This window comes from Podarcis gaigeae (genome assembly GCF_964106915.1).
Source record: "Podarcis gaigeae genome assembly, chromosome: 13".
Classification (NCBI taxonomy): Eukaryota; Metazoa; Chordata; class Lepidosauria; order Squamata; family Lacertidae; genus Podarcis; species Podarcis gaigeae.
Window position 1 is genome coordinate 4,271,106 of NC_139689.1, and position 25,274 is coordinate 4,296,379.

The 25,274-nt window shown below is 46.9% G+C and overlaps 1 protein-coding gene across 2 annotated transcripts in view; it reads left to right on the plus strand.

The window, feature by feature from the left end:
• Nucleotides 1-336: 336 nt before the first annotated feature.
• The window catches only part of TP53 (tumor protein p53), a 30,775-nt gene continuing 5,837 nt past the window's right edge, over nucleotides 337-25,274 (plus strand). Inside the window, exons 1-7 of one of the 2 annotated variants that reach the window (XM_083706919.1) lie at nucleotides 337-488; nucleotides 8,400-8,511; nucleotides 10,626-10,832; nucleotides 18,902-19,088; nucleotides 21,353-21,468; nucleotides 22,754-22,863; nucleotides 24,797-25,047. In XM_083706919.1, the coding sequence (XP_083563045.1) occupies nucleotides 8,437-8,511; nucleotides 10,626-10,832; nucleotides 18,902-19,088; nucleotides 21,353-21,468; nucleotides 22,754-22,863; nucleotides 24,797-25,047 (946 nt within the window). In that variant the 5' untranslated portion in view covers nucleotides 337-488; nucleotides 8,400-8,436. Of the gene's footprint in view, nucleotides 489-1,036; nucleotides 1,152-8,399; nucleotides 8,512-10,625; nucleotides 10,833-18,901; nucleotides 19,089-21,352; nucleotides 21,469-22,753; nucleotides 22,864-24,796; nucleotides 25,048-25,274 lie in introns of those variants that run through there. The other variant, XM_083706920.1, reaches the window with a different exon arrangement.

Consider the following 25,274-nt stretch of genomic DNA (forward strand, 5'->3'; position numbering starts at 1 on the left):
TAATGGATCCTCTATAGCCAGAGGCAGTTTACCTCTGAATGCCAGGGGTTAAGAGGGCTGTGGACTCCCTCCGTGTTGATTTCCTGGGGGATGGGGCGGGGGATCTGTCCAGCCACTGGCCTTGCATTCTTGTGTCTGAAACTTTCATTTTCAACACGAAGCCCGTTAAGCGTGTTCAGAGATACAGTACTGTACTGTATAACTGATCCCAGCGGCGGACAGCAGCTTCCTCGCCTGGACTCTGGCGCGCAGCTGCTCGCCGCGCTAAGCCCCGCCCCAACCCCCGTGCCCTTCCTCAAGATGGCGTCCGCGGCTTCCACTCGCGAGACCGAGCTGGCCCGCGGGAACCAAACAGGGGAATCCCCGCAGCATGGCCATTTCCACGCCTCCCCTGATCCCATCTGATTTTGCCGCCGCTTACAGTTCAGTCGGGCGGAGGGCGAGGGGCGAGGCCGGGCTGCTGGTGGAGGGGCCGCTACCTGGAGCAGGTAAAGAGATTGCCACAGCCTTTGCCCTTCCTTTTTTTTTTGGGGGGGGTGTTTAGAAAAGAGAGTTCCTGCCCACCCGGCTAAAGGCCAGGCCGTGGTAGGCGCGCGCGCGCGGGTTATGCGGAATTGTTTATTATTTTTCTGACGGGGTTGAGTCACCGGCCGATGAGCCGCTTCCGTCCCACGGATGAGCCCCATTGAAAAAGGAGCGGGGGCGTAGAACGTTGCCAGCGCCAGGGTTCCACGGGAAGAACGCTGGCGGCCGTCGCGTTCCATCCCGTGGAACGTTGGCGGCCGCCCTGTTCCATCCCGTGGAACGTTGGCGGCCGCGGGGTTCTATCCCGTGGAACGTTGGCGGCCGCGGGGTTCTATCCCGTGGAACGTTGGCGGCCGTCGCGTTCTATCCCGTGGAACGTTGGCGGCCGCGGGGTTCCATCCGTGGAACTTTAGCTCCGCCGTCCCCGGGATTTGCCCGTGCAGGTTCTATCCCGTGGAACGTTGGCGGCCGTCGCGTTCTATCCCGTGGAACGTTGGCGGCCGCAGTATTCCATCCCGTGGAACGTTGGCGGCCGCGGGGTTCCATCCGTGGAAGGTTAGCTCGGCTGCCCCCGGGATTTGCCCGTGCAGAGAACCGGAGGAGGAGAAGGAGGAGGCCTCGCTTTGGTGAGGAACTTTCGCTTAGCACGGCGGCGGGGGAGAAAGGAGAGGCGCTTCCCCAAACTCTCCCCCACCCCACCCCACTTTGCCCCCCAAGAGGGTCGGAAAAACGGGGCTTCCTTCTCTCCCACCCCCGTTCTTGTGCGTCCCTCGGAGATTGAAAAAGGAGCTCGCGGCCCGATCCCCGCAGGCGTTTACTCGGGAAGTAAGCCGCTCCGAATCCTAGCAGGGAATGCAAAAAACGGAATTGCAACTTGCAAGTTTATTTTTTAAGATGTTGCTTAAGAGCCAGTGTGCTTCCTCGGAAGGTAGAAACGGTGCGGAGAGGCCGAGCCCGGGAGAGGCAACGCTTCTAGATCTTTCTGGAAGGGGGAAAATGTTACTTTTGGGGGGGGGGGGGTTGCGATCCCGATCCTTACAGAGGTCTGAGGCCCCCAATGCAATTTTTAATTGAAGTGTGCAAAAATTGCAGGGAAGGGCAGGCGAGAGAGAGGGAAGGGAGCAAAGATGCTCGGATGTTTCCTGCTTAAAAAATGTTTCCGTCTCGGGAGTTTTCGACCGCTCCACCGTCCTGAAAAGAAAAATACCCTGGTTCCTTCCAGCTGTTTTGGAATGCAAAAAAACCCCACACATCTGGAGGGCGCCAGATGTTGAGGAAGACCCGTTTTGTGCATAGGTGTTTGTGAGAGGGTAAATGGAACCGACGTAATATGTATGTCCCCCCCCCACAAAAATCTGACACCTCCCCCCAATATTATTGATTTATCAAAGTGTCCCGTGTCGGAGGTATTTCATATGCAAATAAGTTTACTCGCTAGGAGAAGATGCTGCTACAAACATTCCATGCATTAAATTTATTTGCATATGAAATTCATTTGAGTGCAAAATACTGGACGATTTGCAAGTCAGAAAAAAATTAACGTCTGCTTTATTGTTATTTTACCAGGTATGCAAAACTTTGTCATTATTTTTGTGCCCTAAACTGCAGCTTTTCCTTTGTGCATAAACCCAACACTAGTCCCAATCATTGATTTCCTTTTTCAACAGGCAGGCAAAAAAACCAAACCCCAAACCCCACCGTGGGAACGAATCCCTCCTAAATGCGTCCCTGCCCCTTTAATAGAATTAAACCCTTGCCCTAGATTTACCATCTCCTATTCCTCACCCCCCCCCCGTCCGGGAACCTGCTACATGGTACAGTCCTCTCTGGCATCCAGCCTGGTGTCAGAAGGGACCATAACGATGCGAGGAGGGGTGATGGGGAACTGCTTGGCGCCTTATACATTTGTGTGCGGCGCTTTGTGCCCTTCTGATAACTCGAGCTTCGTGTGTAAAGCGGTGCAGCGGTGTAGAAAGGATGGTGTGTGGAGACACGATGGGGAGCGAAGCGAAGTTGATGAGCTTTTTCACAGTACACCCCCCGCCCTAAGGAATGGTACGGCCCTAGCCAAAGAACCCTTTCCTGCCTGGAGGCCGGAAAGGAACGTACTAAGAACGTTTCTGGCGGGGGAAGGAGAATTTAGGCCTTCCTCTTATCTGTTATTTTTTTCCTACACCGATTGCCTGCTTAGGGTCCCCCCCCCCCCCCCAAAAAAAATTATTGGTTTTCACAACATTATATATTTTTTTTCATTATTATTTTTATTAGACATCATCAGGAAAATCAATTAGCCACATATAAATTTCTAATCTTTTTTAAAAAAATATATTTATTAAACTTTTACAGAAAGAAAAAACACATAACAACAACAAAAGTAAGGAAAAACTAACAAACACAGTCAAAAATACACAAAAAAATAAAAATACAGAAAAATAAAATTACAAAAGAAAAATAAAAACTCCATCTTTAAAATCCATACTTAATTAACCTTCTTTCTTGACTTCCTCGCGCCTCCCTTTTTTGTGTTCCTCTTTACCCAATCAGATACAGCAAATCCTTGCCCTCTTTCAAAACTCATTTCTAATTATTAGAATCATTCTATTATGTCTCTGATCTTTTCTCCTTGTTTTTTAAAACACCTTAAACATTGATTACTTTGACATAATATAACTTTAGTCATTTACCCTCTTTCTATTACCTTTTTGCATATTTTTTCAAACTGTATCACTAATGCCATAATATTATCATATCTAACATCATTTTAACATTCATAAACTTTGCAGTTTTTCTGCAGATAATCTTTGAACTTCTTCCAGTCCTCTTCCACCGATTCTTCTCCCAGGTCTCGGATTCTGCCAGTCATTTCTGCCATCTCCATATAGTCTATGTTTTCACAACATTATAAACAAACAAACACACAAGACAAACAAACATCAATCATAGCCTTATTGAAAATTACACTTGTTAACATTGTGCTTCCCCTTGGTTGAATTTCATTGCATGTCCTTTTAACAGTTTTCCAAATCGCAGTTCTTATAAAATTTAACTTAAACATTAAGATCCTTAGATCTTCACAATATAAAATTAAACATATGAATTCGACACTTAACATAAATAAAATCCTGATTTCCTGCTTAGGGTTATTTGTTTGTGCATGCACAGAAAAGAATCAATTTTACTTATTTATCAGTGCAATTATTATTATTATGAAAATTTATATCCTGCTCTTCCTAATGAATAAATGGATTTTTATTTTTAACCCAAAATGCATTCAACTGGTGGGGCTTCTCCTTTCAAATGCAGATCTGTTGAAAATTTGGATTTCATATTTTCCCCCCTGTTGGCTCCAAGAAAGGCAACAAGGGAGGTGGGAAAAGGAGAGTAAGGGAAAGGGAGCAGTATTTTTCTTACAACAAGCACATACTTGGATTGCGTTTTTTATTTTAGTCAGTGGTGTCCAATCTTTTTTCAAAGAGGGCCAGATTTGATGAAGTGAAGGGCCCTGAGGGCCGACCAAAGTTGTTAACCTTTCCTTTTTTTTAGGATTGAAGTTGAGCTTTTTAAAGGATTTTACCTCAGAGTTGTTGAGCTTTCCTTAGGACTGAAGTTGTAGAGATTTTTTTAGGATTTTACCCCAGGAAATAAACCACCACAGGGGCTGGATTAAACTGACCGGTGGGCCGGATTAGGCCCCCGAAATGGACTTTGGACATGCCTGATTTAACTGGTGGGGCTCCTGGTTTCAAATGCAGATCTGCTGGAAATTGGATTTCATATACGGTACCTCGGGTTACATACGCTTCAGGTTACAGACTCCGCTAACCCAGAAATAGTACCATGGGTTAAGAACTTTGCTTCAGGATGAGAACAGAAATCGCACGGCGGCAGCGGGAGGCCCGATTAGCTAAACTGGTGCTTCAGGTTAAGAACAGTTTCAGGTTAAAAACGGACCTCCGGAACGAATTAAGTACTTAACCCAAGGTACCACTGTATTTGGAATATCAATATAAATTTATATTTGTGACATCAAATGAAAATGATTGCCCAGGAAAGTACAGTGGTACCTCGGGTTACATCCGCTTCACGTTACAGACTCCGCTAACCCAGTAATAGTGCTTCAGGTTAAGAACTTTGTTTCAGGATGAGAACAGAAATCGCGCAGCAGTGGCACGGTGACAGTGGGAGGCCCCATTAGCTAAAGTGGTGCTTCAGGTTAAGAACAGTTTCAGGTTAAGAACGGACCTCCGGAATGAATTAAGTACTTAAGCCGAGGTACCACTATATTTTTTTTTTCTGTTGGCCCCAAGAAAGGCAACAAGGGAGGTGGGAAAAGGAGAGTAAGGGAAAGGGAGCAGTATTTTTCTTACAACAAGCACATACTTGGATTGCGTTTTTTATTTTAGTCAGTGGTGTCCAATCTTTTTTCAAAGAGGGCCAGATTTGATGAAGTGAAGGGCCCTGAGGGCCGACCAAAGTTGTTAACCTTTCCTTTTTTTTAGGATTGAAGTTGAGCTTTTTAAAGGATTTTACCTCAGAGTTGTTGAGCTTTCCTTAGGACTGAAGTTGTAGAGATTTTTTTAGGATTTTACCCCAGGAAATAAACCACCACAGGGGCTGGATTAAACTGACCGGTGGGCCGGATTAGGCCCCCGAAATGGACTTTGGACATGCCTGATTTAACTGGTGGGGCTCCTGGTTTCAAATGCAGATCTGCTGGAAATTGGATTTCATATACGGTACCTCGGGTTACATACGCTTCAGGTTACAGACTCCGCTAACCCAGAAATAGTACCATGGGTTAAGAACTTTGCTTCAGGATGAGAACAGAAATCGCACGGCGGCAGCGGGAGGCCCGATTAGCTAAACTGGTGCTTCAGGTTAAGAACAGTTTCAGGTTAAAAACGGACCTCCGGAACGAATTAAGTACTTAACCCAAGGTACCACTGTATTTGGAATATCAATATAAATTTATATTTGTGACATCAAATGAAAATGATTGCCCAGGAAAGTACAGTGGTACCTCGGGTTACATCCGCTTCACGTTACAGACTCCGCTAACCCAGTAATAGTGCTTCAGGTTAAGAACTTTGTTTCAGGATGAGAACAGAAATCGCGCAGCAGTGGCACGGTGACAGTGGGAGGCCCCATTAGCTAAAGTGGTGCTTCAGGTTAAGAACAGTTTCAGGTTAAGAACGGACCTCCGGAATGAATTAAGTACTTAAGCCGAGGTACCACTATATTTTTTTTTTCTGTTGGCCCCAAGAAAGGCAACAAGGGAGGTGGGAAAAGGAGAGTAAGGGAAAGGGAGCAGTATTTTTCCTATAAGAAAATGTATACTTGGATTGCATTTTTAATTTTAGTAAAAACAGAGAAAAGTGAATAGGTGAGGAGGAGACAAAAAACAAACAAACCCCACACTGAGGACCGGTGGCTTGTTCTGTCCTGAATAAATATTTTCGAGAGATTAGCATCAGGTATAGAAGAATGCTTTAGCATAAGCTGAGAAGCCATCTCTTCCCCAAATATTCAATATTTTAAGCCAGGTTTTGTTTTGTAGGAATATGGGGAAGACATATTATTACGTGGTGCCCACAAGTTGCTGCTCTCATGATCAGATAATTGAGTTAAATCTGTTTCCTGTGGTCAGTATTAGTTGGTAAACATAGTGATGTGCCAAGAGAGTTCAGCTTAGTAGAGCCTGAGAATTTCGGGATATTTAAGATTCTAGGAGAATCCATAAGGATCTCTTCCATTGGCTGGTTGACACCTGTTTGGGATCCTTCGGCAACTGGAAAGGGTCATAAGCTTTCCTGCCTTTGCCCATAGCTGTCAACTTACAGATTTGGAAATAAGGGACCAGCAGCCTCGAAAATAAGGGATCAGCAGCCAAAATAAGGGGTTTTCCGGGTACAGGTATATTCAACTTCTGAGCCAAAGGCAGAAAGCCCAGCCGGCAGCCAAGCGAAGCCTCAAGCGGTGGTTCCCACAGCGCAGCAACCCGGCAAAGGGGATGCAGCAAGGAAAACCACTGTCACCTCTCCGCTGGGAAGCGCTGAGCAAAGGCGAGTCCCCAGGCAAGGCGGCCGATTTGATTGGCACCAGGCATGCAAGCTCCACCCCCCAGTCGTTCTCAGACTCCTTATTGGGTGAGCAACGCAGCCGAGCAACACAGCTGGAGCCTCCCTCCTCCCTGGCCGGCAGGGAGAGAGGGAGAGGAGCTGCTTCCTTTGAAACCCGGGAAATTTAAGGGACATCATCAATAAGGGGCAGCAGCTGGGATAAGGGACCTCCCCGCCAAATAAGGGACGGTTGACAGCTATGCCTTTGCCATGTTTTATTATCTTCCCCATCCAATGAGGAATGATGGGTTTTAGTACAGCGGTACCTCTGTTCTCAAACTTGATCCGTTCCGGAGGTTCGTTCCAAAACCAAAGCGCATTCCAAAACCAAAGCGTGCTTTCCCATAGAAAGCAATGCAAAGCGGATTATTCCGTTCCAGACTTTTAAAAACACCTAAAACAGCAATTTAACATGAACTTACTCTCTAATGCAGGGGTCAGCAGGGGGCCTGTCCACTGTCCCTCAGACCTTGTGGGGGGCCAGACTATATTTTGAAGGGGAAAAAAGTGAATGAATTCCTATGCTCCACAAATAACCCAGAGATGCATTTTAGATGAAAGCACACATTCTACTCATGTAAAAACACCAGGCAGGCCCCACAAATAACCCAGAGATGCATTTGAAATAAAAGGACACATTCTACTCATGGAAAAACATGCTGATTCCCAGACTGTCCGGGCCGGATTTAGAAGGCGATTGGGCCGGATCCGGTCCCCGGACCTTAGTTTGCCTACCCTTGCTCTAACGAGAGTGCTGGTCCATAATATGAAAGCAATAAACAATGTACTGCAGTCACACCGTCAATCCCATCAGTAGCTGAACTGGGTTCCGCACAGTCACAAAAACAACAAAAAGAGCCACAAAAACAAAAAGGCAAAATAAATAGCAAAAAGACAGACCTCTAAACAGACGTAGCACTCAAAACAGATGTGTGGCACTCAAAATGGAGCACGTTTGGAAGTTTGGAATCCAGAACACTTACTTCCAGGTTTGCAGTGTTTGGCTTCCAAGGCGTTTGAGAACCAAGGCGTTTGAGAACCAAGGGACCCCTGTAGCTAGACATGAGCCAGCAGTGGGATGCAGCAGCAAAATGAGCCAAAATTGCAGGCTGCTTCCAGGGTGGATCTGAATTAAATCAAATCGGTTTAAATCACTAGTCAGTAAGACTTGATTTAAATCCCGCCCCCCCCCCAAAAAAGACTAATTCTCACTGGTATAATCTTAATAGTTACAACCAGATGAAGGGGTTGGACTAGATGGACCAATCTACAGTCCTGTGCTTCTATTGCTGTGCAGAAATATTGCAAATAAATTCATGTATACGAGTGACCTACGTATCGTCTCTGCGCATCCCCCTTGATGGTTTGCTTTGGTGTAAGGGGGAGAAAGAGAACTATGATTAGCAGATTACCTGTTTTGAAACGAAGTCCTCCTCCCTCCATCCAGTCCCCTTTCCAGGGGTTTTGGACTACAACTCCCATCATCCGCGGCAGAGGATGATGGGAGTTGTAGTCCCGAAACACCTGGAAATGCAATGGGCTGGAGAAGGCTGAACAAAGGAGGCCGAGCAGGCCTAGGCAAACTCCAGCCCTCCAGATGTTTGGGACTACAGTTCCCATCATCCCGGACCACTGGTCCTGTTAGCTAGGGATGATGGGAGTTGTAGTCCCAAAACACCTGGAGGGCCGGAGTTTGCCTAGGCCTGAGATAGAGGGACCAATATCTAACAAATCTGTATCTTTTTTTTTTTTAAGGAACATCTGTCTGCTTCTCCTGCTCCCGGCTTTGAAGATGGAACAGTTGTTTGAATCCGACGCGGTGTTCAATGAGCTATGGACTTGCATGCAGTCCAGCAAAGATTTTGAGGTAGGTGGAATTAGTAGAATTGTAGAGTTGGAAAGGGAAACCAAGGGCGGTTTGATCTAATACAGGTTGGATTTGATTTAAATCAGATCAATTTAAATCACTAGTCAGTAAGACTTGATTTACCGTGTTTTTCACACTATAGGACGCACTTTTCCCCCTCCAAAAATGAAGGGGAAATGTGTGTGCGTCCTATGGGGCGAATGCAGGCTTTCGCTGAAGCCTGGAGAGCCCCACCGCCAGCCCCACAAGCTCGGGGGACAGCGGGGAGGCGGAACGCCGCCATCCCGCTGTCCCCCAACTTGGTTAGAAGGCTGGCGGGGGGGGAGAAGCCTGCTCCTCCCCGTCGCCAGCCCCGCAAACTCGGGGGACAGCGGGAGAGGCGCAGCGTGCCATCCCACTGTCTCCCGACATGGTTTGGAGGCTGGCGGAGGGCTTCCTCCTCCCCCAGCCCCACAAGCTCCCAGAGCGATGCCAAAGCTGCGCGCAGCTTCGGCATGGCTCTGGGTCCCGTTCTGGGGGAGGGGGAAGCTCGGGCTTCCCCCGCGCCTGGGGGGGGAATAATTTTTCCCCCTTTATTCCCCCCCCCCAAAATCTAGGTGCGGCCTATGGACCGGTGCGTCCTATAGTGCGAAAAATACGGTAAATCACTAGTCAGTAAGACTTGATTTAAATCATTAATTTTTTTACAGAATGATTATTGCTGGTATAATCTTAATATTTACAACCAGATGAAGGTTTCATTTTTGGAATGAATAAATTTTCAGAGTGGTTTTTACAGTTATATCAAAAATTACTGATTTGGTTATACTGTTAGAAATACATAGAGAGATAATTGTGTAATTATTGTGAGGTTTAAAAAGTGAACTGTTTATATTTGGACAACTTTTCTGCTGTACTTTCTGTGAAAGAGAAAAATAACCATTTCCTTAATAACAATCGAAACTATTTAACTAAAACAATAACTTTTATAGCATATGTAGCCATGTTTGTTAACTGATGTGGTTTAATGGTTTTTTGTTTTGTTTTTTTAAACTTAGACTGAGCTTTAGCACACATGAAAAACTTAAAACAAATCCTTATTTCCTGATGAATAGCCTTTGGACTATAATGTAAGTTAAATAGAAAACTACCGTATTTTTTGCTCCATAAGACACACTTTTTTCCTCCTAAAAAGTAAGGGGAAATGTCTGTGCGTCTTATGGAACAAATGCGTGGTCCCTGGAGCCGAATTGCCCCGGGGAGAAAAGCAGCTCATGCCCCGAATTGCCCCGGGGAGAAAAGCAGCTCAAGAGGGAAGGGGGTGTTGAAAGGAAGCAGCTGATCGGCAAGCGATCGGGAGAGAGATAAGGGACACTAGAGATAAAGGAGGCTGCCTGGGAGGGGGGAGGTAAAAGCCAATGGATCCTCCGGATTTTTGCATTGGGTCACGCCAAATTCACCATCAGATCACATAGCGTGTCCATGGCTACAGCCTGCACCAAAAAAATCCCACGCACCCACTGTTTCGTGGGGCCACAATGGTGCAAATACATGGTTACAAAGCACGGATCCACATGAATCCTCAGGATTTTTGCATTGGGCTACCCCAAACTCACCATCAAATCACATATCGTGTCTGTGGCCACAGCATGAACCACAAAAATCATGCACCCACTGTTTCGTTCAGAATATTTTTTTCCTTGTTTTCCTCTTCTAAAAACTAGGTGCGTCTTATGGAGCGGAAAATACGGTATCTTTCGGCTACCGATTGATTGATTGATTGATTGTGTGACTGCAGTACATGGTTTTTTTGCTTTCATTTTATGGATCCATGGTCTCCTTAGATAGTAAAATTCATGTTAAAGTTCTGTTTTAGGGGTTGCTTTTAAAAGACTGGAAGGGATTAATCCGTTTTGCGTTGCTTTCTATGGGAAAGCGCGCCTTGGTTTTGGAACGCTTTGGTTTTGGAACGGAGTTCCGGAACAGATGAAGTTTGAGAACCAAGGTACCACTGGAAGAAGATGATGATGATGATGTTTGGGCACGTGTCCTGCTCAGATCACATTCCTTCAACTTGCAACCCCGTAATTCTCTTTTTAATTTCTTTCTCTCTTCCCACCCTCCACCCCTCCCAGGAGGAACTTCATGAGGACCTGACCCTGGAGACCTTTGACCTTCCTTTCCCGGAGGAGGGCAGTGCCCCCCAGGCGGGCGAACAGAGCAGTGAGGCCACAATCCTCTCCACCACCTCCGCCGTCCCTTCCACTGAAAACTACCCTGGCGAGCACGGGTTCGAGTTGGCGTTTGAGCCATCGGGGACCGCCAAATCCGTCACCTGCACCGTACGGAGCTGGGCAGGGGGGTGGAAGTGGGGTGGGGGGAAATATCTATTTTTAAAAATAATAATGGGCTGGGTTGCATTCAGGGCCGGATTTAGGTTTGATGAGGCCCTCAGCATCTGAAGGCAGCCCTGTTTAGGGCAGTTTTTAATGCTTGATGTTTTATCATGTTTTTAATATTCTGTTGGGACGCGGGTGGCGCTGTGGGTTAAACCACAGAGCCTAGGACTTGATCAGAAGGTCAGCGATTCAAATCCCCGCAATGGGGTGAGCTCCCATTGCTCGGTCCCTGCTCCTGCCAACCTAGCAGTTCGAAAACACGCCAGAGTGCAAGTAGATAAATAGGTACTGCTCTGGCGGGAAGGTAAACGGCGTTTCCGTGCGCTGCTCTGGTTCGCCAGAAGCGGCTCAGTCATGCTGGCCACATGACCCGGAAGCTGGACGCCGGCTCCCTCAGCCAATAAAGCGAGATGAGCGCCACAACCCCAGAGTTGGCCGCGACTGGACCTAACGGTCAGGGGTCCCTTTACCTTTTAATATTCTATTGGAAGCTGCCCAGAGTGGCTGGGGAAACCCAGCTAGATGGGCGGGGTATAAATAATAATTTATTATTAAATTATTATAAGCTACTGAAGGTCACTGGCACATTCTATGCCCAGCTGTCCTTTGTCAGCAACAAATTGTCGCTGATTTTTGTGTGTGTTGAATATATGCTATATGTTCATTTATGGACCTGCAAGTATCTCAAGCCATTTGCACACAGCAAAATATGTGTTTTATCAAAGCAATTGTTGAGCTGGAATACAATTAACAAGAAGTATATTAATAGTGAAATACAGTGGTGCCCCGCAAGACGAATGCCTCGCAAGACGGAAAACTCGCTAGACAAAAGAGTTTTCCGTTTTGGAGGTGCTTCGCAAAACGAATTTCCTATGGGCTTGCTTTGCAAGACGAAAATGTCTTGCGAGTTCCTGCGGGTTTCCCCCCTTTTTCTAAGCCGCTTATCTGATAAGCCGCTAAGCCGTCAATGGGCTTGCTTCGCAAGATGAAAAAACCGCTAGACGAAGGGACGCGCGGAACGGATTCTTTTCGTCTTGCGAGGTGCCACTGTACAATTGAGAAGAGGTATGTTAATAGTGAAATAATGATTAAGCTTTAACTTAATTTTTTTTTATTCATAATGCAAATACATTGGCATTTGTTAATTACAAAAATTCCTTTAGAAACACAGTTTACAAAGACTCATAATCTAGTCTTGGGAAACATGCTGTAAGTGTAATGTGAAATATTTATAGGTGTAAATATATGATGTAAACTATCTGCTAATATAAACAGCAGAATGTAGGCACCCTGTATATAGAAAAGAGCAAACCTGTGATATTTTAGGGAGCAGGCGGGGCCCATGACTTACATCCTAGGAGCCTACACAACACAAAACGCTGTTGCTGTAGGTAGGTTTTATTTTATTTGTTTTTTATCTTATATTTTGGAAATGTACATCTAGATGTTTTTTTCCCCCTTTAATTTTTTCGGGGCCCCAAAGGGACTGGGGCCCTAAGCTAGAGCTTGTTTAGCTTATACGTAAATCTGTATTGTTTAGAGGGGGGACCTTCACCCATGCAGGGGCATCGGCAAAGGTTGGTTTTATAAAAGGTCAGAAACTCAGATAGATAAGCTAATCACAAAATGGCGCGCTAAACAAGTTATGGTTGCCAGAGGAGAATGTCTAGACATCTTTATTTTATTTTGCCAGTTAAACATATTATTAATTTCATTTCTGTATCGAAGGCGGAGGGCCTTCTCGGTGGTGGTACCCGCCCTGTGGAACGCCCTCCCATCAGATGTCGAGGAAATAAACAACTATCCGACAGCATGTTTATACATGAGTAGAATGTGTGTTTTTATTTAAAATGCATCTCTGGGTTATTTGTGGGGCATAGGAATTCATTCATCCCCCCCCCCCCAAAAAAAATATAGTCCGGCCCCCCACAAGGTCTGAGAGTCAGTGGACCGGCCCCCTGCTGAAAAAGTTTGCTGACCCCTGCCCTAAACAGCCTCAAAGGCCCAGTAGACCTGAAGGAGCGTCTCCACCCCCATCATTCTGCCCAGACGTTGAGGTCCAGCTCCAAGGGCCTCCTGGCAGTTCGCTCCCTGCGAGAAGTGAGGTTGCAGGGAACCAGGCAGAGGGCCTTCTTGGTGGTGGCCCCTGCCCTGTGGAACGCCCTCCCACCAGATGTCAAGGAAATAAACAACTATCTGACTTTTAGAGGACATCTGAAGGCAGCCCTGTTTAGGGAAGTTTTTAATGTTTGATCTTTTATCGTGTTTTTAATATCCTGTTGGGAGCCACCCAGAGTAGCTGGGGAGGCCTGGCCAGATGGGCTGGGTTACAAGTAATTATTATTATTATTATTAATAATAATAATAATAATATTCTAAAGGAAACATCTCCAGAGCTGTTTACAAAATCTATAAAGCATCGTATGAAACCACCCCGAATATTCCAGATCCATCTCTTTAAGTGGCCTTTTGCTTTCCCCAAATCTATTCACCTAGTTAATTGATACAGCTTCTCCCATAGCAGAAGGACTCTAGGAAGGCAGTGGGGTGTAGTGGTGAGAGCATCAGACTGGGACCTAGGAGTTCAGGGTTCAAATCTCCATTGGGCGACCTTGGAGTCACTCGCAGCCTCTTCGCCTCCCTCTCAGGGTCCTTGTGGAGATTAACTGAGGAGGGGGGTGAAACATGTACTACTTGGAGAATAAAGTGGGATATTAATACAATTAATAAGTTATTCTGCTCACCGGCTTAAGAAGGCCAGCCAGAGGGAGATGTTGGTCGCCAGCGTGGCGCCCAGAGATCTCCATGGGGCCGCAACTGGACCCACACCTGGTGCTGGGGGGATTTTGAATAGATGTGCTCCCCCTAGGTGCCATGAATTCATCCATAGCTGTCAAGCGTCCCTTATGTGGCGGGAAAGTCCCTTATCCCAGCGCCATGCCCCGCTGCTGTCCCTTATTGATGATGTCTCTTAAATAAGCTACTGAAGGTAATGGGGCCGTTTATATGTCCAGCTGTGCTTTGTTGCTGTTTATTCGTGTTTAAATATATGCTATATGGTAATTTATGGACCTAATAGGTATCTAAAGCGATTTGCACGCAACAAAATACGTATTTTATCAAAGTAATTGTTGATCCCTTATTTTGGCTGCTGATCCCTTATTTTCGAGGCTGCTGGTCCCTTATTTTCAAATCTGTAAGTTGGCAGCTATGAATTCATCCCCAGTGCTCCCTAAAAGTGTGATTCCAAATAGCGGTTTTGCAGGACCCACAAAGGAAGAAAACAACAGCAGAGTTCAATTCAAACACTGAGAGCCAGTGTGGTGTAGTGGTTAAGAGCAGTGGACTCGTAATCTGGTGGACCAGGTTCGATTCCCCGCTCCTCCACGTGCAGCTGCTGGGTGAGCTTGGGCCAGTCACACTTCTCTGAAGTCTCTCAGCCCCAGTCACCTCACAGAGTGTTTGTTGTGGGGCAGGAAGGGAAAGGAGAATGTTAGCCACTTTGAGACTCCTTAAGGGTAGTGATAAAGCGGGGTATCAAATCCAAACTCTTCTTCAAAGCATTCACAATGAATGGCGCACCCGTTCGAAAACCCCGTATAAACTAACGTAGATCTAGCGTGAAAGTCTTCGTCGCACGGCTGTGGGTTCGAGTCCCACGTTGGGCAAAAGATTCCTGCTTTTGCAGGGGGTTGGACTAGATGACCCTCGGGTCCCTTCCAACGCTACAATTTTTTTTATTTTATTTTAATAAATTGGTTGAATGAATCGATGCATACCTCCTTCTTTGTTATGTTTGGGGTGGTGTGTGTGTGTTGTTGTTTAGTCGTTTAGTCGTGTCCGACTCTTCGTGACCCCCTGGACCAGAGCACGCCAGGCACTCCTGACTTCCACTGCCTCCCGCAGTTTGGTCAAACTCATGCTGGTAGCTTCAAGAACACTGTCCCACCATCTCATCCTCCGTCGTCCCCTTCTCCTTGCACCCTCCATCTTTCCCAACATCAGGGTCTTTTCCAGGGAGTCTTCTCTTCTCATGAGGTGGCCAAAGTATTGGAGCCTCAGCTTCAGGATCCGTCCTTCCAGGGAGCACTCAGGGCTGATTTCCTTCAGAATGGAGAGGTTTGATCTTCTTGCAGTCCATGGGACTCTCAAGAGTCTCCTCCAGCACCAGAATTCAAAAGCATCCATTCTTCAACGATCAGCCTTCTTGATGGTCCAGCTCTCACTTCCGTACATCACTACTGGGAAAACCATAGCTTTTACTATACAGACCTTTGTTGGCAAGGTGATGTCTCTGCTTTTTAAGATGCTGTCTAGGTTTGTCACTGCTTTTCTCCCAAGAAGCAGGAATTTTTTAATTTTGTGGCTGCTGTCACCATCTGCAGTGATCATGGTGCCCAAGGAAGTCAAATCTCTCACTGCCTCCATTTCTTCCCCTTCTATTTGCCAGGAGGTGATGGGCCCAGTGGCCACGATCTTCGTTTTTTTGATGTTGAGCTTCAGACCATATTTGCGCTCTCCTCTTTCACCCTCATTAAAAGGTTCTTTAATTCCTCCTCACTTTCTGCCATTGAGGTTGTGTCATCTGCATGTCTGGGGTTGTTGATATTTCTTCCGGAAATCTTAATTTTCCATTTAATAATGTACATTTACAATATCATTATCGAGTTTACCGCCCTGGCTTTCAAAATTAACTAACTCTACAATTAATTCTTAACTAATTTAATCGATTTGTGGAATCGTAGAATTACAGAGGGGCCCCGATGGTCTTGTTGTCGAACCCTCTTGCAACGCAGGAATAGCTGAACTTGGGTCCAGTGATACCAGCTTTTCAAAGTCTTATATCTTGGTGCCAATCTCTGTCACCCATTAACGCTTCATTTTCTCAAACAGAAGACCTGCTCTCTCCTTCCCAAAATGTTCAGAAGGGGCTGCGTTCTTTTTAGAAACTCACTTTGGGCGGTTGACTCTTGCCGTGCCGCCCGGGGACCGATGGGAGTTGTAGTTCAAAGCAGCTCGAGGGCACCCAGCTGAAGGATGTCAGCCGCCTTGGCGCCATGCGTTTGAAGTGCTGTGATACCACACGTCAAACCATCATGGCTTCACACACCCCCCAAAGGATTCTGGGAGCTGTAGCTTGTTCCAGGTGCTGAGAGAGCCCCTATTCCCCTCCCAGAACTATAATTCCCAGAGTAGTTTAACAGTCCATCCCTCTTCCCAGGGAACTCTGGTTTTTGGAATAGGGATATTCAGACAGCTCCTGGCACCCTTTATAAACTACAGTTCCCCTGAGATAGATGGATAGACATACATAGATTGGGGGGGGTGCTCAGTTTTTACCATTTAAAGAGTTTAAATGTATGGCGCAGATGGGCTCTGGGATAAAGAAAATTCACTTCGAAGACTTGTTGAGAAATTCCTAAGGCCCCATTTTCACTATACAGTGGTACCTCAGGTTACATACGCTTCAGGTTACATACACTTCAGGTTACATACTCTGCTAACCCAGAAATAGTGCTTCAGGATGAGAAGAGAAATCGTGCTCTGGCGGCACGGCAGCAGCAGGAGGCCCCATTAGCTAAAGTGGTGCTTCAGGTTAAGAACAGTTTCAGGTTAAGTACACACCTCCGGAACGAATTAAGTACTTAACCCGAGGTACCAGTGTACATTTAAAGCAGCACCGTCCCACTTTTAACCCTCCAATCACTTCCTCCCACCCAAGAGTTCTGGGAGTTATAGTTTAAGACTCCCTTCTTCCCCTCACAGAGCTACAATTCCCAGATAAGGGGAGGGGGTTGATTATTAAACTGCTCTGGGAATTGTAGATCCTTTTGGGGGTGGGACACTAGGGAGGAGGCCTCTCGCCTCTGAGCACCCTCCGTAAACAACAGTTCCCGTAATTCTTTGGGCGGAAAAAACTCCTGGTGCTTTGAATGCATGCTGTGACCGCCACTAGAGTCTCGCAGCTTTTTAAAGGTGGCTATTCGAGGAGGCTGGACTTGAGACCAGACCCCTTTTCTCCACGCCCCCCCCCCCAAACAACTCCACAAGGCAAGTTTGGACATGTTTTGCTCTCCTCCTTGCGCAGTTCATTGAGTTTCCTGCGTTGCTGGGAGGGGGGGGGAGAGACGGACAGACAGCGTTGCTCAGTTTCCGAAATTAAATCCCTCGCTCTTGTGCAGTGATGGCCGAAAAGGTTAGTTGAACCTTGGGCATGTTACTAGGATTGTGGTGCGTGTGGCTTTTTTTGGGATGGGGGGGAATCGTCTGTGGTTGAGATCACTACTCCCCCCCAAAAAAACAGTGTCAGGAAAGGAATTTTAATGTAAAGCAAAGGGCCAGCAAAAAGACTGCTGGGGTTTTTTGGGGGGGTTGCCTAAAAGGATGGGTGTGAATTGATTCCTACATTTTTGAGGGGTGCTAAAAATTCTTGGGGGTGGGTCAGGCTTAATAATTTCCTATGAGGGTGGAAGGGGGGCTGGATTATCCTGTAAGTGTATAAGATCTAGGGCAGGGGTGGCCAACTCACAATCTACTAACAGAGTTAAAAACTGGCAGTGATCTACTCTCGTTTTTTAGGGGTTCATGTCAAAGTCGTCGAGCTGTTTTTTGTAGGAAGGAAAGCCCTCTTTTGGGGGGACGTTTTGGAGCTTTTTTTAGGGGAGCCAAAGTTCTTGAGCTTCTTTGTGGAGAGCCGGTGATCTACCGCAGACATCTGGTGATCTACCCATATTTGATCTAGGGAATTTGGGGAGAGAAGGGGGGAACTGTCGTGGGGGCAGGAGAGAATTGTAGGGTTTACAGCTCCAGAATTAATATAGATTTGACTCCGAGGTTGGGGGGGGGGCAGCCGGACGCCTGGGTTCCTTCGGAGGCTGGTGGAGCCTGTTGCTTGGACATCTCACAGTTATCCTTTTTAACCTGCTTTTTAAGCTGTTTTTGAAATGTTGCTTCAGATGTTGTTGTTTAGACGTTTAGTGGTGTCCGCCTCTTCGTGCCCCCCTGGACCAGAGCACGCCAGGCCTTCCTGTCTTCCACTGCCTCCCGCAGTTTGGTCAAACTCATGCTGGTTGCTTTGAGAACACTGTCCCACCATCTCGTCCTCCGTCGTCCCCTTCTCCTTGTGCCCTTCATCTTTCCCAACATCAGGGTCTTCTCCAGGGAGTCTTCTCTTCTCATGAGGTGGCCAAAGTCTTGGAGCCTCAGCTTCAGGATCTGTCCTTCCAGTGAGCACTCAGGGCTGATTTCCTTCAGAATGGAGAGGTTGGATCTTCTTGCAGTCCATGGGACTCTCAAGAGTCTCCTCCAGCACCAGAATTCAAAAGCATCCATTCTTGGGCGATCAGCCTTCTTGATGGTCCAGCTCTCACTTCCATACATCACTACTGGGGAAACCAGAGCTTTAACTATACGGACCTTTGTTGACAAGGTGATGTCTCTGCTTTTTAAGATGCTCTCTAGGTTTGTCATTGCTTTTCTCCCAAGAAGCAGGCGTCTTTTAATTTTGTGGCTGCTGTCACCATCTGCAGTGACCATGGAGCCCAAGAAAGTAAAATCTCTCACTGCCTCCATTTCTTCTCCTTCTATTTGCCAGGAGGTGATGGGACCAGTGGCCATGATCTTCGTTTTTTTGATGTTGAGCTTCAGACTATATTTTCCGCTCTCCTCTTTCACCCTCATTAAAAGGTTCTTTAATTCCTCTTCACTTTCTGCCATCGAGGTTGTGTCATCTGCATATCTGAGGTTGTTGATATTTCTTCCAGCAATCTTAATTTTCCATTTATACACAAATAATACACATTTACATCATCATTAAATAACTCTACATAAATTAAATAACTCTACAAATTATTCTTAACTAATTTAATCGATTTGTGGAATCGTAGAATTACAGAGGGGCCCCAATGGTCATGTTGACGAACCTTTGTCGGCAAGGTGATGATAATAAATTGTATGATTTCCATGTTGCAACGTTCTCCCTCCCTCTCTTTTCTCTCCGCCCCATCGTCTAGTACTCACCGGATCTCAACAAGCTCTACTGCCAGATGGGCAAGACCTGCCCCGTCCTCATTAAAGTGGCCACCCCACCCCCTCCCTGGGCTGTCATTCGCACCACAGCCATCTTCAAGAAGTCTGAGCACATCGCCGAGGTGGTCAAGCGATGCCCGCACCACGAGCGCTCTGGCGAGGGCAGCCGCGGTAAGCTCCAGCAGAGGGAATGGGCTGGCTCTTTTGGGCAAGGGGGCTGGTCTCTGGGGACGAGGACTGGGCCGATGCCCTGAGGAGTTATCTACAAAGGATTCGAACCCAGCGCACCCTTTCTCTTTCCTCCCCCGTCCAAATGCATGCTTCTTGGGCTTGATTTAAATCAGATCGAATCACGATTATTTAAATGACTAGTCAGTAAGACTTGATTTATATGTATTTGTTAAAATAATCCCAATTCTATTGTAAATACGTACAAATCAAAACTTGCACACTTGAAGAAAGAAAAAGAAATGAAGGAAGGTTACAAGAAAAGAAGAAAAGGGGAAAATTTGGAGGATTCGAACCCGTCCAAATGCATGCTTTGTGGGTTTGATTTAAATCGAATCGCAATTTAAATGACTAGTCAGTAAGACTTACTGACTAGTCATTTAAATTGCGATATATATATATGTGTGTGTGTGTGTGTGTGTGTGTATATATATATATATATATATATATATATATATATATATAATATTATATTATATATTATATATATATTTAAAAGGTTATTCAATTTTATTGCAAATACGTACAAATCAAAACTTGCAGACTTGAAAAAGAGAAATTAAGGAATGTTACAAAAAGAAAAGAGGAATAGGGAAACAGTAAGAAAAACAAACATAAATAAATTAAATGAAATGTATAAACTTGAAAAGTATTAATAACAACAACAAAAGGCCTGATTGAAGAGGAACTTAAAAGCAAAGTGAGACAGAAATAAAAGCAATAACAATACTAATAATAATCCTCACTATAAAGAAAAGCTGTCCAGACTTTCGGTTTTGGCTACCGCAACCTGGGTTTAAGGTGCAATTAGATTATATATGATCAAATTATAAAGCAGCTGCGCTCTTCACTATAAACAGAGCAGTTGTTTCTTTTCATTTTCTGACGAATTCTTTAATGATAAACAAATTTGGTGTCGCACGAGATGATTTTTATTCTGAAAGTGCAGCCCAGGGGGAAAAGCTCGAGAACCGGTTCCCCTGCGCTATAAAAAGCGTTATTCGGAAGAGCGCTTTGGACAACACACTAAGGGAGATAAGAATAACACCATAAATCTTGGAACGAGAGCGATGAATTGCGCATTGGCTCAGAACCCGATTGAAACTAGTTTGATTAATTCAACGAAATGGGATGAGCTGGGCCTTTCCTAAGCTGGGCAGCGATTTACGCCCCCAGCGCTCACCTGAGCCCCCTCTTGCCTCTTAGCATCCCTCCAGGTAACCCTTCTTGAAATTTACTCCCAGGGATGCAGGTGGCGCTGTGGGTTAAACCACAGGGCCTAGGGCTTGCTGATCAGAAGGTTGGCGGTTCAAATCCCCACAACGGGGTGAGCTCCCGTTGCTCGGTCCCTGCTCATGCCAACCTAGCAGTTGGAAAGCACACGAGTGCCAGTAAATAAATAGCTACCACTCCAGCGGGAAGGTAAATGGCATTTCCGTGCGCTCTGGTTTCCGTCACGGTGTCCCATTGCGCCCGAAGCAATTTGGTCCTGCTGGCCGCAAGACCTGGAAAGCTGTCTGCGGATAAACGCCGGCTCCCTCGGCCTGAAAGTGAGATGAGCGCCACAACCCCAAAATCGCCTTTGACTGGACTTAACCATCCAAGGGTCCTTTTATGTTTTAAGATGCAGTAGAAAAAGATTTAAGGGACCCGGGTGGCGCTGTGATCTAAACCACAGAGCCTAGAGCTTGCCGATCAGAAGGTCGGCGGTTCGAATCCCTGCGACGGAGTGAGCTCCCATTGCTCGGTCCCTGCTCCTGCCAACCTAGCAGTTCAAAAGCACGTCAAAGTGCAAGTAGATAAATAGGTACCAGTCCAGCGGGATGGTAAATGGCGTTTCCATGCGCAGCTCTGGTTTGCCAGAAGTGGCTTAGTCCTGCTGGCCACATGACCCGGAAGCTGCACGCCGGCTCCCTCGGCCAATAAAGCGAGATGAGCGCCACAACCCCAGAGTCATCCGCAACTGGACCTAATGGTCAGGGGTCCCTTTATCTTTACCTATGTGGAGCAGGCGGTTTGGGGGTGGCTAGCCTCTGGTCTGGTGTGGGCCCTCTGCACGCGCTCAGAGGCCGTGCCGTCAAAACCATCACGCGGCACACATTTTGGACACCGCACTCAATCCTTTGTCCCTTTTGCAAAGCAGCCGTCCCCACGCTTTTCTCTCTCTCCCCCCCCCCCCCGCCCTGATCCGGTTTTGTGTCCTCCAGGAGGCATCGCCCCCGCCGAGCACCTGATCCGGGTGGAAGGGAACCGGCAGGCCAAGTACTTATCCGACGAGAACACCAAGCGCCACAGCGTCGTTGTTCCCTACGAGGCACCCCAGGTTATCGAAATTGGGGCGTTGGGGGAGGGGGCTTGGACCGGGGAAAGATCCGCAGATCACACTGGAGATCTACCCTTTGCAGGTGTCGCGGCAGCCAGTGACGTCGGGCCAGGATTGGTGCAATAGGGTCGATCTGTCTTGTCCTGCTCCGAGTTCTGCTCCGAGTTGGAAGTTTCTGAACTCTCTTTGGAGAGTTTTTATCTTGCGTTAACAGCGAAACCTCGGTTGCCGAACTGTAATCCGTTCCGGAAGGCCGTTCGGCTTCCGAAACGTTCGACAACGGAGGTGCGGTTGCCGGTCGGCAAAATCCATCGATAGATGGAGAACCGCGCCTCGGAAGCCGTTCGAAAACGGAAGCATTCTCTTCCAGGTCTGTCGGCCTTTGGGTTCCGAATTGTTCTGCCTCCGAAGCTTTCGACAACAGAGGTTCTGCTGTATTTTTAACGCTGTGAACCGCCCGGTGTAGGGCTATAGTATGCACGTTTAATTAATAATATAAATTATACAGTGGTACCTCTGGTTATAGGGATGCGGGTGGCGCTGTGGGTTAAACCACAGAGCCTAGGACTTGCCGATCAGAAGGTCGGCGGTTTGAATCCCCATGACGGGGTGAGCTCCCGTTGCTCGGTCCCTGCTCCTGCCAACCTAGCAGTTCGAAAGCACGTCAAAGTGCAAGTAGATAAATAGGTACCACTCCGGCGGGAAGGTAAATGGTGTTTCCGTGCGCTGCTGTGGTTCGCCAGAAGCGGCTTAGTCCTGCTGGCCACATGACCCGGAAGCTGTACGCCGGCTCCCTCGACCAATAAAGCGAGATGAGCGCCGCAACCCCAGAGTCGTCCACGACTGGACCTAATGGTCAGGGGTCCCTTTATCTCTGGTTATGTACTTAATTTGTTCTGTAGGTCCGTTCTTAACCTGAAACTGTTCTTAACCTGAAGCACCACTTTAGCTAATGGGGCCTCCTGCTGTGCCACCGGAGCACGATTTCTGTTCTCATCCTGAAGCACAGTTCTTAACCTGAGGTAATATTTCTGGGTTAGTGGAGTCTGTAACCTGAAGCGTCTGTAACCTGAAGCGTATGTAACCCGAGGTACCACTGTAATTTTAATACGATGCGGCTTGCAAAGAAAGTTGCGCACTTTCTCCCTGCTGATAATAATTGTAATTATAGTAGTAATAATCTTGCATTGCACCTTGCGGAGGCGCTCCCCTTGAATAGTCTGGGGGGGGGGGGGAGATCAGCAGGTCCCTGTGCCCCAATTCCTGCCCCCTCTTTGCCTTTCAGCTGGGGACCGAGAGCAGCAAGATTCTCTACAACTTCATGTGCAACAGTTCCTGCCAGGGGGGCATGAACCGCCGCCCCATCTTGGTCATCATCACCCTGGAGACCCATCTGTGCGTAAAACACTTTTCACCCTCTTCCTCTCTTCTCCCTCCTCCCCCTGGCACCTGCTTGCCCCCCAGGGAGGGCCCTTGAGAGTGCATTGGGGGCTCTGTCTCCTGGGTTCCAGGACTCCTGGGTTCTCTGGGAAAGACGAGGCCAGCGCCCCAGGTCTGTGGCCAGGAGATGGGGTTCTGAACTCCTGTTTGCAGATAGAGAGGTCACAGGCAGCGTTGAAGCAAGCCCGTAACTCTAGAACCAAATTTCTCGTGAGATCTGAGATCTGTTAAAATTTCATTGGTGCTTGGCTCTAGATCCCATGAGACCAGGGCCCTTCAGGATTTAACCTCCTTCCGGCGGGCCTGTAAGACAGAGCTATTCCGCCTGACCTTTAATTTGAATCCAGCCTGATCTTTTATTCTCCTTCCCTCCCCTTCCCCTTTTTATGAAGATGACCCGCTCTGAGACCCCACAGCTAATCCTCCCCTGGCCTCCTCGCTGGCCCAAGTAGGACCAATTCAGCCAGCTAGCCTTGGGGATTATCTAATTGATTTTTGATTTTTATTGTTATTCATGTTTTTATACTATATTTTATTCTGCTTTTATAATTAAGTGTTTTAAATTTGTTGTTAGCCGCCCTGAGCCCTGAACCAGGAAGGGCGGGGTATAAATAAAAACTTATTATTATTATATAGATCCTTGCTCTAGCTACGGGTCCAGGGTTGGGGGGTGGGGTGGGAGAAGGGTACCCAGTGGCCCTAGAGATCTGTGACAGTGGGTGGGTGGGTACTGATCCTGTTGAACTGCAAGGAAGGGAGGGGTCCTGTCCAAATCTGGCTACAGTGGTACCTTGGTTCTCAAACTTCATCCGTTCCGGAGGTCCGTTCCAAAACCAAAGCGTGCTTTCCCATAGGAAGTCATGCAAAACAGAGCGATCCGTTCCAGACTTTTAAAAACAACCCCTGAGACAGCAATTTCAACGTGAATTTTACTCTCTGACGAGACCATTGATCCATAAAATGAAAGCGATAAACAATGTGCTGCAGTCAGTCAATCAATCAGTAGCTGGACTGGGTTCCGCACAGTCACAAAAAAGAGCCGAAAAAATGCAAAATACCTCGGGTTAAGAACTTAATTCATTCTGGAGGTCCGTTCTTAACCTGAAACTGTTCTTAACCTAAGGTACCACTTCAGCTAATGGGGCTTCCCACTGCTGCTACCGCACAATTTCTGTTCTCATCCTGAAGCAAAGTTCTTAACCTGAATTACTATTTCTGGGTTAGCGGAGTCTGTAACCTGAAACGTCTGTAACCCGAGGTACCACTGTAAATAGCAAAAACTGACAGACCTCAGCGTAACACTCAAAATGGAAGCCTGTGGAACGCCCTCCCACCAGATGTCAAAGAGAACAACAACTACCAGACTTTTAGAAGACATCTGAAGGCAGCCCTGTTTAGGGAAGCTATTATTGTTTGATGTATTACGGTATTTTAATATTTTGCTGGAAGCCGCCCAGAGTGGCTGGGGTATAAATAAATAATTATTATTAATCACTCAAAACGGAGCACGTTCGGCTTCCGAAAAAAGTTCCCAAAGCGGAACACTTACTTCCGGATTTGGAGTGTCTGGATTCCAAGTTGTTTGGGTACCAAGGCGCTGAAGAACCAAGAGATCACTGTAACCACTTGGGGAAACGCCATCCCTTACTTCCTTGCTGTCATTTGTAAATTTGCCCAGGCCTTTGGACTCTTTCAATGCCTGCATGGGGAGCCTAGTTCACGGAGGTAAAAAAAATCCCATTCATTCCTTCGTCCCTTTGCCACTTGCATGCGGCCCTCGGAAGCCTTCTCCAGATGCGAATGCGGCCTTTGAGCTGCAAAGAAAAAGGAAAAAGGTTTTCCCTCGTCTGACGTCTCCTCTCCCCGCCCTTTCTCCCTTTCTCCGCAGGGGCCAGCTTCTCGGACGACGCTGCTTTGAGGCCCGGGTTTGCGCTTGCCCAGGCAGAGACCGCAAGACGGAGGAAGAAAACTTCAAGAAAATGGCTCCCTCTGGAATTAACGCCAAGAGGAATAAACTCGAATCTGACGGCGGCGGGAACGCCAAGAGGAGTCGACTGGAAGCCGGCAGTGGGAACGCCAAAGAGTGCAAGTCTGAAGAGGAGTCGTCCCAGGAATGGTTGCCGGGGAGCCCAGGAGCGTGTAAGCAAGCCTGCTGCTCATATATATAATTTTTATTTATTTTCCATTTAATAATATACATTTGCATCATTATTATCTACTTTACTGCCCTGGCTCTCTATCGACTTCCTTCCTTCCCTCCTGCCTCACAGCTTTCAAAATTAACCTTTATATCATTGCATTTTAATCATCAATCTTTATTACGGTCCAGAGACCCAACAAATCGTTACAAAGCAATACACAATTCA